Source organism: Crinia signifera, chromosome 9, assembly GCF_055691185.1.
Source record: "Crinia signifera chromosome 9, ASM5569118v1, whole genome shotgun sequence".
NCBI lineage: Eukaryota > Metazoa > Chordata > Amphibia > Anura > Myobatrachidae > Crinia > Crinia signifera.
The window spans coordinates 28,408,976-28,422,171 of NC_139225.1; the positions used below are offsets into that span (position 1 = coordinate 28,408,976).

At 47.3% G+C, this 13,196-nt stretch overlaps 1 protein-coding gene across 1 annotated transcript; it reads left to right on the plus strand.

Moving 5' to 3' along the window:
- Positions 1 to 6,384: 6,384 nt before the first annotated feature.
- On the plus strand, positions 6,385 to 12,892 carry FUT7 (fucosyltransferase 7). The gene is made up of 2 exons (XM_083158647.1): positions 6,385 to 6,661; positions 11,259 to 12,892. The coding sequence occupies exon 2, from the start codon at positions 11,280 to 11,282 to the stop codon at positions 12,297 to 12,299; it is 1,020 nt and encodes a 339-aa protein (XP_083014773.1). The 5' UTR covers positions 6,385 to 6,661; positions 11,259 to 11,279; the 3' UTR covers positions 12,300 to 12,892.
- Positions 12,893 to 13,196: the final 304 nt, after the last annotated feature.

Consider the following 13,196-nt stretch of genomic DNA (forward strand, 5'->3'; position numbering starts at 1 on the left):
GAACCGCTGATTTACAAGGCAAAACCAAGTCTTATTAATCACTGTACCTTTAAAACAACATCCGAGTTCGGTCAGCATCCTGCACACTCGCTGAACTTCTGTCCATCTCACCCCTTGTAAATATCTGTGAGAAATTGCTTGACGAAATTAATAACCACAAAAGGCAAAACAATCAGTTCTCATTAATATTTATTCATGAGATTAGCGATTTGAATCACAATATGCAGTTTAGTTATTATATGTTAGACCGCAGGTTCTCAAAGTCGGTCCTTAGGACCCCAGACAGTGCATGTTTTGCAGGTTTCCTCACAGAATCAAGTGAAATGAGTGCACCTGTCGGGTGACCTGGAAAACGTGTACCCGGTGGGGTCCTGAGCAGTGTTCCCTCTAAGCTTGACGAGCATGCGCACAGACATTACAACAGAGCGCACAAAGCAGCAGTGGTCCCTTTTTTCAGTTGTGGACTCAATTAATGTGTGTTTCACCCATTAACTACATTGTGCGCTGTGTTTTGAATGTTTAAATGTTAAATATAATTTTGAAGTACAGTAAACACAAATGCTGAACGTCATTTTCCAGTTATATATAAGTGACGCACACAAATTTTAATTTCCTTCCAAAGTTGCACAGCCAAAATCTTTTGCCGCACACAGCCTTCGTAAAATTAGAGGGAACATTGGTCCTGAGGACTAAGTTTGAGAACCACTGTGTTAGACTATGGCAGGTATTCAATGCTGTGGGCGAGCGGTGACAGCGAGCAGAGCTTCCTGCTTGCTGTCACCACTCACCCTGTCAGTATTCAACACAGCCCCCTCATACGCCAATTTCCCCTCGCTCCATTTTTTGAGCCAGGGGGCTCCATAACCAGCGAGACTCGCGGCTAAATACAGCGAGTTTTCTGCATTAGCCGTGGGTCTCGCTGTTTTGGGGAATTGTCGCCGTCCTGTGATGGTGAGGATTTCCCCAGAACATTGAATAGAGCGAGCGGCCGGCGCGGGGGTTAAACAGCGAGGATCGCTGGTTTTCTGCAATCCTCGCTGTTTAAACCCCCTCCCTGGCCGCATTGAATACCTGCCTATGAGTAGGTTGAAGGCTGTTTACATAAAAATAAATCAGAATCTTAATACAGCTACAGCGGTGAAACGCGTCTCACTGGAATATCATTACAGACCGCTTCTGTTTCATGGCTCTGTACAACCGGACAATTTCAAAACAGATACCGGTTACATAATACATAAAGTGCGGGATGTAATAAGCTGAAAATGCGGTAAAACCCCCATTTTACCGCATTTTCATATGTACTAAAACCTGGCCCCACCATTACCGCTGGGCAGGGTATCGCCACCTTTGGGTGGCGATACCATATAGAAGCCTATGGGCTTCTTTTCGCCGCCTGCCACCCCTCTCCCCCTCGCCGACCCCCCTCTCCCCCTCCCTCCAGCTTACCTTCCTGCAGGTCCTCCTGGACCCTGGAAGGTAAACCCCTCCTCCCCCTAACAAGGCAGCCGGACGTCCTTCCGGCTGCAGGGGGGAGGAGGAGGCATCGGGGACAGCCACGCTGACCTGTCCCAGCGCAAGGGAAGCAGTAGGCGGCTGGGAGGTGATGGAGACCCCCCTTCGCACACCACAGTACAGGTATCGCGGGGGCCTCCGTCACCGCACCATGATGCCAGCCGCATATGTTAGTACATATGCACTGGCATAGCGGCGGCCGGGCGGCGAGGGGCGGCGATGTATATAAATACATCCTACCCAAAGACTGGGGGGGAGATTCTCTAAGAATCTCCGCCCCCCTTCGCCGCCCATCGCATACTTAATTATCGCATATGTTGTAACATATGCCATAATTAAGGCAAAGGACAGCTCTTGCGTTAAGAGCTGTCCTTTGCGGTGAGAGTCGCCGGGTCCCAACAGGTCCCGGCAGCTCCCCCCTCCCTCACACACCTGGCGCTGCTGCTGCTGCGCCGGGCTCTCCTCCTCCCTGCACCCGGAAGAGGATCAGTGCAGGGAGGAGGTCACAGGTACGGGCAGCACTGCGCTGTGCTGCCCGGACACAGGTGAGGAGGGAGGGGCAATGCGGGGGGGCGGCGCGGGGCGGCGGAGGGTTGCGATAGAAGCCCATTGGCTTCTATGGGGCATCGCCAGATTTTTCTGGCGATGCCCCCCGCCGCGGTAACCCGGCGGGGGATGCTTACAGCATCCCAAAATGCGGTAAAAACCACGATAACGGGGTTTTTACCGCATTTTTAGTTTAGAGAATCCCGCCCAGAATGAGTCAAATTGTATTATTCAGATATTTTTCATTGTGTTCCTCAAATTTGCAACAAGGTCAGCATATTGTGGAACCGGTTTGAACATTTGTCACATCTCTATATTGGACACATGTGTGTTGTATGTGACACTTGAGGTTGGCACCTGCTAAAAAAAAAAAGAAACACAGGAAATATATACTGAGTGGATGATTCAGAAGGGCGAGTCCCTGCACATGAAACTTTCAGAATCACTGGTGGTTTGAATGATAAGTGGAAAAAAAGATTTAACCTAATCTGATGGGGCTTGGAAGGGAGACGGAGAGATTGTCGGGGCAATTTTGTTCACGTGAAACACATGACGGAGAAAAGAATATTGCTTGATATTAACCATTTGAGTGCCAACAGCTGTGTGAGAGATGTTCAAAATATCCGCTAAAAATGCCAGCGTCGCTCACATTTGTTATATAAATTCAATAAAAAATCCTATGTATGGTTAACATTACCGGTCCTTATGATGAATAAAAATGTTTGCTTGCCAATTTTCACACCTATTTGGACAAATTCACTTGGCACTCACAGGGTTAAACTGACCCCCATTAAGAACATACAGTATGTCCTGCCTTCAACACAATAAAATAAACATTTCAAAATGAAATGTGTATGGGGATACTTTTGATTCAAACAGCATCACAAATGCACACGGCTGCCATGGAGTCCCGCGCTGCAGACAGAAATCATCTTGAAAATGGCACCGTTCCCACTTTCCTGGCGAACTGCGCCTGTGCAGTAGATATGTCTTCCCAGGAACAAGGCGTGGCCTCAGTAGACTGCAGCTGTAGTTTCCATTGTCACGGTTATGTAGAAGGCATTTCAAATTGATCTGAAAATGTTTTGCAAAATGATGACAAAGGCTCAGAAGTTTGAATGTATAATGGAGCTATTGCAAATAAACTTATAATCCACAATTCTGTGCTGTTGGGAGACCCTGCACCTTTCACTAGCAGTCTCACATTCGGTGACTTCCTGGAGTTAGTAGACCATCCTCTCTAATCTCATCCTCTTCTGCAGTGAAGTGGGTGGAGCTTTGATGAGGTATTTGCTGCGACTGACCGCTCTAGGAGCTCCCTTAGAGGAATCCCACAAAGTCGGCTTCTAAGGCCCCTTCCAGGGTTGCCGACTTTAGGGGTTATTCTGGTTCTCATGCTCACATGCAAATTTGCATGCGAGCGTGATGTCTTTTCAATGCGCATGCACAGTTCTGTGCATGTGCATGCGTCAGTTGCGTGTGGCCACAGCGAACAGAGACTGCAGGTTGGGGGGGTTGGATGGTGGGCCAGCATTTCATGGGTGTTCCCATGCAAATCGCCAGAGCACGCGAGTGGGGGCCGAGCAGCTGACATCACCGGATGTCCGTGTGGGTGACCGCTGTCACCAGGGAATGAGAGATTACAGCCTCCCCAGGATGGGATGATAACTAGAAGAGTTTAGACCATGCAGGGAGGCTGTAAACTCCCCCTTCATGCCTCCCTGGGGACAGCTGTCACAGGCAACACCCCCAGACAGGAATGAATGGGATAGCACACTAGAAGATCCACATAGTTGCCTAGTTTTGGAAACTAGTTTCAGGGAGATTATAGCTGGCAGTAGAATTTTGCACAGCGCCCCATTAAGGGTGTGTGTCATGCTCCACCCAAGGGGCGTGGTCAGTTCCATATATGGGCACATATGTGCTGAAATGCTTGTTGCGAGATATTTCTAGATAACATTAATAACTATACACTTTGGGAAATGTAGCAGGTATTGATAATTACATTGCTGCCTGCAATATTGGATTATTTTTTTGCGATTATTTGCTGTTATATTTAGTTTCTTCTCTCTCAGCGCAAGATACGTGATAATAAATGTGATACCTATGTAATAAATTCCATGTGTAAATCCCACTTAATTGTATATATCTCTGATTTATTTTTTCCTAAAAAGGTAACAGCGGCATAAGGTGGCTTATCAGAGATGAGGGAGATTTCTAGACTTTTCAGGGAGAGAGGGAGATTGCTCCTATTTCAGGGAATCTCCTGCAGAATGCAGGAGGGGAGGCGACTATGAAGTTCCAGCATGGCAAAGTTTGCTGCAGGGAGCTGGTCCAGTCTGGCATTCTGGGGTCTGAACTATTCTGGTCAGGGCCGGCGCCACCACTAGGCAGCTCTAGGCATTTGCCTAGGGCGCCGGCACCTGGAGGACGGCAGTTCGCCCCTCACCCCCAGCGAACTGTGGAAAAAACTTGCGCCCCGGCGTCCCTGTAGTGCTGCTGGACCGGTCAGGGGTGTCCGTGCCGCAGGGGTACCTGCGGCGCCGTCATGTGTATAAAGCTGGCTGCGGCCGGCGGGGTCCCTGTAGTGAATAGAAAATAACTAGCGCTATGTGCGTGGCGGCGCGGGAAGCGCTAGTTATTTTCTATTCACTACAGGGACCCCGCCGGCCGCAGCCAGCTTTATACACATGACGGCGCCGCAGGTACCCCTGCGGCACGGGCACCCCTGACCGGTCCAGCAGCACTGCAGGGACGCAAGTTTTTTCAACAGGTACCACCCCCCCCTCCCCCCGGTACCGGGGCGCCCCCACCCCGACTCGCCTGGGGCGCTCCGGTGCCTTGCATCGGCCTGATTCTGGTTATCCCCACCTTTCTAAGCAGGGAAGCCAGGTGGTACCACGCCAAGTCTGCAAACTGTAATACCATGAGGACTCATTCTGCAACCAATGTGGGGAAGTGCAAAATGATAATTCTGTACTGAAAGTAATGTGTACTAGACGACATGAGGACACTTTCAGTTGCTGTGATAGAAACAGTAACTGATTTATATGCTTCGAATCTCAGCGGGCGGCATAACACGTTGTATGTAACAGCCTGACAATGGGCGCTGATGAGAGTGTTCTTCGCCTGTGATATCAGTGCCTCCAGTGTGCCATAATGATAATCAGAGCCTAATTGCACTTGTTAACTAATCAAACAGTTCACTACAGTATGGGGGTTATTCAGAGGTCATCTCTGTTTTGCAAATTCGCAATCCTATCGATGATCAAACAGCTGCGCTTGTGCGAGGCCAAACAGCGAATAAAAAGTACAGCAGCGCATAATCTAATCACAATCCCCTCACGATTTGACGGACAGGAAGCCGGTGGCCATTGCAACAGATGATAATTGCTCAGCTCCGTAGACATCATCACTGCGTTCATCTTCAGCAAGGCTGACATTAACCCTTTGAGTAACAACATCTATGTGAGAGATGTGCAAAGTATCAACGTCGCTCACATTTGTTATGCCTGTCCTTATGTTTCCCCCCTATATCCCTATAGATTGTAAGCTTGCAGCAGGGCCCTCCTACCTCCAAGTCTGTCTGTTGTTACCCAGTTTGTCTTATCACTGTCTACTATTGTAAAGCGCAACGGAATCTGCTGCGCTATATAAGAAACTGTAAATAAATAAATAAATAATAAATATCAATTCAAATAAAAAAAAATGTTGTGTAAAAAAGATGATATTTCCTATATATGGTATTACAGGACATTATGATTATAACTAAGGCGGTTATTCTGGTTCACTCCTTCTGGCAAATTCCTTCTCAAATGGACAAAACCATGTGCACTGCAGGTGGGGCAGATGTTACTTGTGCAGAGAGAATTAGATTTGGGTGGGGTTTTACTTCAAATTGAGATCTATATTGCAGTGTAAAAATAAAGCAGCCAGTATTTACCCTGCACAGAAACAAAATAACTCACCCAAATCTAATTCTCTCTGCACATTTTACATCTGCCCCCCTGCAGTGCACATGGTTTTGTCCATCTAAGAAGGAATTTGCCAGAAAGAGTGAACCAGAATAACCCCCTAAGTTTGCTGGGCAATTTTCACACCTATTTTGACAAATTCACTCTGCACTCAAAGAGTCAACAAGCGTCTTTATGTGAGGATTTCAGTCACAAACGTCTGCTCCCCGTGTGGCAGACAGGTGCCAGGAACCCAGACGTGGCACGGATCAGTGACCTATCTGCACATAAGTGCGCCGAAAATGAGCGTCGGTGGGCAGATGCCAGCCTGCAAGTCAGCGGGTCACCGGAAAACTCCACTGCTACAACTCACACAGGCAGCAGAGGTTTCGTGGAAAGGAAGGAGGAGGGCACAGCAGACCGAAAAAGCAGAAGAAGAGCATTCAGCTGCCCACGGACTCCCTGCAGCAGCACTGCCAACGAGGCTTCTGCCTACAGCTCCCCATAGAAAGCAGCCGCAGCACAGAGGAAACAGCATATCATACTCATACTATGGACTGACATTGCTGACAATCAGTACTGACTACAGTACAGATCTGTATTACTGTCAGCCTTGTGGGACCAGGGAACCTGCAGCTGCTCACCTTGTGGTAGGTTGCTTCAACATGCAGCGTGATGGGGAAGGGGCAGATGACAATTCTATTCATTCACTTTCATAATAGAATCTTCACTCAGCTATTTCATTATTAAGTACTTTAAATATCAAGATTTCTGTGCATAAAATAATATGTTCGAAGATATTATTATTATTATAATTAGAATGCATTACCAGTGTGGCAGTTGGCGATCTCTCCCTGCGCAATGGCCCAGTGACTTGGAACATGTGACCTGCTAGGTGGTCTGGGAAATGTGACAATTATTTTCAGCCAATCACTACACCGAGATTTTTTTTTAATTTGGCAACTAAGTGGGAAAATTGTTACACTCTGGAAACCTTTGACCAGTTGAAACCGGGCCGATCAGCTAATTATTATCATGATAGTAAACATATCTGGTAGAATATCAGAGAACGCTGCTTACCAGTATATTTAGTGAGACCTGCAAGGGTAAATTTTACTAAAGCTTTTAAAAATGAAGAGGTGATGTTTCCCATAGCAACCTGATTCTGTCTATCATTTCTCTATTGCGTCCAAGAAAATGATAGACAGAATCTGATTGGTTGGTCAAAATAAGTTCTAAAATGCGATGTTTATCCCCCTCCTTCGCTCGCGATGCTTCGGACACGGTGCCTCGCTGCGCTCGGCACACTATTTTATTCTCCTACCACACCCTAGTGGATGGATGGGTTTTAATAGATCTACAGGTGGAGCTAACTATTTCACTTGTGATACTGAGGAGATCTGGAAAACATGCACTGTTGTGGGGCCAGATTAAGAAACACTGGGGGAAATTTACTAATATGGGAATTCTACTTCACATGTGATGGTGATATGGGCAACCAATCAGATCCTGTCTACTGTCTTCTAGAGCAGTGTTTTTCAATCTCTGTGTCATGGCGCACTAGTGTGCCTTGAGCTCAGGGCCGGTGCAAGGCACCGGAGCGCCCCAGGCGAGTCGGGGTGGGGGCGCCCCGGTGCCGGGGGGGGGGGTGTACCTGTCCTGCGGCTGTGTATATAAAGCTTGCGGCAGCGGGGGGACCCTGCAGTCAAGAAATAATGAGCGCTATCCGCCTGGCTACGCGGAAGCGCTTCTGTTGTGAAAACACTGGCCGCACGGCGCACGCTGATTGGCTGAATCTCAGCCAATCAGTGTGCGGCCAGTGTTTCCACAACAGAAGCGCTTCCGCGTAGCCAGGCGGATAGCGCTCGTTATTTCTTGACTGCAGGGACCCCCCGCTGCCGCCGCAAGCTTTATATACACAGCCGCAGGACAGGTACTCCCACGGGGGGGGGGGGGGGGGGGGGGGCGAAATGCCGCCCTCCAGTGGCCGGCTCCCTTGGCAAATGCCTAGATTTGCCTAGTGGTGGCGCTGGCCCTGCTTGAGCTGTTCTCAAGTGTGCCTCGAGATGCCCAAACCAGTTTACAGCCACCACCAGTTCAAATGTTATGTACTGATCTCTTTTCATGTAAAGGGCCAATGTATTTTATTTTTGTTACCTGTGGGGACCAGTGTGATTATTTTTCATATGGGGGGCCAATAGTTTTGTTTCCTATGGGGGCCAATGTGTTTTGCCCTGTGGGGAACTCATGGTTGGTAACTTTAAAATCTTATTTAGTGTGCCGCAAGGTAAAAAGGTTGAAAATCACTGTTCTAGAGGGTGCTAAATAAATAAAAAGTAGATTCTAATTGGTTTCCCATAGCAACATCACATGTGAAGTCGAATACACATCTTAGTAAATTCCTCCCACTGTATTATGTGACCCTTTTATATAGCAGCCAATTCTGATTCATTCGCAATGTGCAAACCCCGACTTTGAATGGCCTTGGTGATTTACACTGTTGCCGGGACATTCGCAGCGGGGAGGGTGGCGGGATGGAGGCGGCATCAGCAATGGGACATGGGAACGCCCAGCGTTTCCTGGCCATCCCCATGAAAACGCTGGACGTTCCTATGCAAATGCGGGTGGGTCGAGTATGTCGGTGATGGGCAGTTGACATCACATGACGTCAGCGGCCTGTCTTCTGACCTGTCTTCTACCCGGCGGCCGCAAATACAAATCCGTCTCCAAGGACTTATATTTGCGAGCCCAGGAGAAATCAATCGATGGTCGACGACCATTGAATTATTTCTCCTGCTGCGGGCACATGTGAGGGGATATGGCGGTGGGGAGGGGGGAAGTTTTTTCGCCAGGGCAACAATATACAGTAATATTATTATTATTATTATTAATATTAATATTATTATTAATAATAATAATAATAACAACAAAAATAATACAAATGCCTAGATTTGTTCTCAAAATGGGCAAAACCATGTGCACTGCAGGTGGAGCAGATGTAACATGTGCAGAGAGTTAGATTTGTGTGAGTTATTTTGTTTCTGTGCAGGGTAAATACTGGCTGCATTATTTTTACACTGCTATTTAGATTTCAGTTTCAACACACCCCACCCAAATCTAACGCTCTCTGCACATGTTACATCTGCCCCACCTGCAGTGCACATGGTTTTGCCCTTTTTAAGAGCAAATTTGTACTGCGATCAGATCTGAATAAGGGCCATAGTTTGGACATGCTGGCCTAGACGGTCATTATCCTCTAACTGCTGTAGTAAAGAGAGCAATAGTATTTATGAATTAGATGAAAGGGGAACATTAATTTAATTGTTTATAGGAAGGGGAGTGGGTATTTATAATGAAGAATCACTTCTTCTTCTTCTTATTATTATTATTATTTTATGGCATTATAACTGGTGCCCATATCATGAACTATTCCTGATTTTGACTGTTTAATCCAGTGGTTCCAAACTGTGTCCCCCAGGTTTGTGGTACGCTAACACACCCCTTCGCATCAGGCCGCATGAACGAGAAACCCTTCAATGGTCACTCACCTAATCTAATGATTTTTCTGACGTTCGTAGTGAAAGGTCAGCCTGGACTGACTTTTAATTTACACGCTGTCCTCCGAATTAAGGACGGGCGAGGACGTCATAAGACTCCTGGTCCCAAGCATTTCGGATATTTCTCCCCTCTTCTCCCACTATCTCCATCAGCATTGGTGAAACCGAGATCACGTCCACCGACCAAACGCGCTGCCTCGGTGTCATCATTGACTCCTCCCTCTCTTTCACCCCCCACATTCGTGCTCTCTCACAGTCTTGCCGCTTTCACCTACGCAACATCTCACGCATCAGACCATTCCTCTCCACTGACGCGACCAAAATTCTCATTCACTCTCTTGTCATCTCCCGCCTTGACTACTGCAACATCCTTCTCTCTGGGCTACCTCTAACCCGCCTCGCACCTCTCCAATCCTTTCTTAACGCTGCTGCTAGGCTCATCTTCCTCTCCCGCCGCTCTACCTCCGCCTCCCCCCTCTGTTTATCTCTTCACTGGCTCCCCATTCCTTTCCGAGTTCTCTTTAAACTCCTCACCACCACCTACAAGGCTCTCTCCTCCTCCACCGCTCCCTACCTCTCTTCACTGATCTCTATCCACACTCCCTCCCGTCCTCTTCGCTCCATCGCTGACCGCCGACTGACCTCTCACCTAATCACCTCCTCCCACTCCCGTGTCCAAGATTTCTCTCGCGCTGCCCCCCTGCACTGGAACAACCTCCCGCCACCCATCAGGCTATCTGATTCCCTTACCTCCTTCAAGCGCTCCCTCAAAACCCACTTTTTTCGACTAGCCTATCCCTCCTCCTAACCTCTTTTGATCCTCCTATCCTGCCTCCGTTCCCCTCCGTTCCTACTTATCCTATTGTATTTCGTTCGTCCACCCACCTATTTTTAGTATGTTAACTCTTATGAGCAGGGCCCTCCTTCCTCACGTACTCACCCTACCTCATTACCTCACCTGTGCTCCTGTCCTGTTCTTCCCTTCCTCTACTTCATCTTCGGTCTCCTTGACTATTTTGACACCTACTTCTGAACTGATGCTGATTTTAGTTCTACCAGCTATACCCCTATTTATACTGTATCTTTCTACTCACCCTGTACGTTACCTTGTAATTTTTTTTTTGTTTTTTTTGTTTGCTATGTACGGCGCTGCGGACACTTTGTGGCGCCTTATAAATAAACGTACTACTACTACTACTATGGGATACACAACCTGTACTCTATGGTGCCGTACTGCAAAACAGTTTGCTTTAATCAATTGATAATGACCCCCTTCAGAATGAATAAGTATGTTGTGCCTCCTAGGGCCTGGAATGGTGATTGTCAACATTAAACATCAATACTTTACAGCAGGCATGTCCAACGTTGGCCCTCCAGATGTTTTGAAACTACACATCCCAGCATGCTTTGCAATAGTTTTAGGATTCTCTAATAGCAAAACTGTGGCAAAGCATGCTGGGATGTGTAGTTTCACAACATCTGGAGGGCCAACGTTGGACATGCCTGCTTTACAGCATGAAAGCAGCTACAGTACGTCGGGGACCTGAATAAGCCCCAATAAGAAAAATAGGAAACTGCATAAATAAATGCAGACCAGAGAGGCAATTTCTCACAGGCTGGATCTCAGAGACTCGTCGTAACTGTTTAGAGTTGTCTTTGTAAGAAGCTCCATGTATTTGTATCTTCCTAGTGACATCACAAGTGGGTTCCCATGCCTGTAGCATGCAGACTGCGTCATCGGATGGCATTTGTCTTCGCGCTAATAACTCTGCTCTGGAATATAAGGTTTGTACTGTTTACTGGCTCTGAAGAAAGCATGGATCCCCCCCATAAAGGGACCACCATATTGATTTGGAATTGGCCTTTCCACAAGCCAATGAACATCTCAGGAGATGTCTGCTCTGAGCTCTACAACATCAGGAACTGCACACTGACAGACGATAGGAACAGCTACAGCCTCAGCGATGTGGTGGTCTTTCACCACAAGGAGCTTGGTACAAGTGGCTTTGAGATGCCCTCTCAGTCTAGACCTCCTGAACAGATGTGGGTTTGGGCAACTCTAGAGTCTCCTTCCAACACCTTTGGTCTTGAAAAATTGAACAACTTGTTCAACTGGACTTTGACCTATCGAGAAGACTCTGACATCTTCATGCCATATGGGCAATTGGTACCAAAGCAGGTCACAAAGTTAAGGAACTTCACCAAGACCCATTTTGTTGCCTGGGTTGTTAGTAACTATCATCATTCACAAGAAAGAGCTTTGTTTTTCAAAGAGATTTCCACGTACCTCAAAGTGGATGTGTACGGAAAAGGTAGCAGGAGAAAGTTATGTTCTTACTGTTTAATTCCTACTGTGTCCCGATACTTTTTCTACCTGGCTTTGGAGAACTCTGTCCACCAAGACTACATCACGGAGAAGTTGTGGCAAAACTCCCTTCTTTCTGGTACAGTTCCTGTGGTGCTAGGTCCAGCTCGGGAAAACTATGAGAAGTTCATACCCGCTGAATCGTTTATCCATGTGTCAGATTTTCCATCGCCCAAACATCTGGCGGACTTTCTATTGTCCATGACACCACAACGCTACCAAGAGTTCTTCCGCTGGCGGGAAACCTATGGGGTGAAAGTATATACAGACTGGAGGGAGAGGTTTTGCACGATTTGCTTGAAATACCCCGGTCTACCCAAGACCAAAACATACAGCAATTTAGAAGGCTGGTTTAATGGCGCATGACATGAAACTTAATTATATTGTTATCTATTACTGTTACAATGAGGAGTCCATTTTCTATCCGTTATATTATTTCTCATCATAAGTGGGTTCGTGCCAGGCAGGGCAACAGGGGTGGTCATCTAGGTCCTCCTCTGGGGCCCTCACACATCTAGGCCCTCCACACTCTATACATGGCTTCAAGCTACCACACCACAGGTTCTCAAACTCGGTCCTCAGGAGCCCACACAGTGCATGTTTTGCAGGTCTCCTCACAGAATCAAAAGTGAAATAATTAGCTCCATCTGTGGCTCTTTTAAAATGTGTCAATGAGTAATGAAGGCACCTGTGCACTTGCCGGGTGACCTGAAGAACGTGAACTGTGTGGGGTCCCGAGGACCAAGTTTGAAAACCCCTGTACTACACTAAAAATGGAGCTGTCTCCTCTCTGGTCCTCCTGGGCAGCTCGTCTATTCCCTTACAGCACTGCCGAGGAGCTACACTAGAGACCTAGGGGTAGATTTACTAAGGTGAGAGTTCTATTTAAGGTGGGGATGTTGCTGAAATCAAACAATCAGATTTTACTAAGATAATAGATAGAATCCAATTTTGTTGCTATGGGCGTCGGAAGGGGGGGGGCTGTAGGAGGGGCCCGATCCACGGTGCTGAGTTGGGGGGGGGGGGATATAACCTGCATAACCTGCTGTCAAACATGTTGTAACGCCTCTATCCTAGACACTTCATGTAGGAAGCGGTCAGGATTTGGGAGGGTGTCTCCTGAACATTCCAACTATGATCCATAAGTAACTTGCAGAAATAAATGGTCCCTGTGAAAACGATCCTTGCTATACTGTATGTACATTTTGTTTCACAGGAGCTTATTGGACTATTGTTATTGATGATCTTATTAACCAAGTGAAT

What these genes read in the sequence shown, in the direction of transcription:
- FUT7 (XM_083158647.1), top strand. Translation starts at nt 11,280, where the DNA reads ATGCCTGTAGCATGCAGACTGCGTCATCGGATGGCATTTGTCTTCGCG.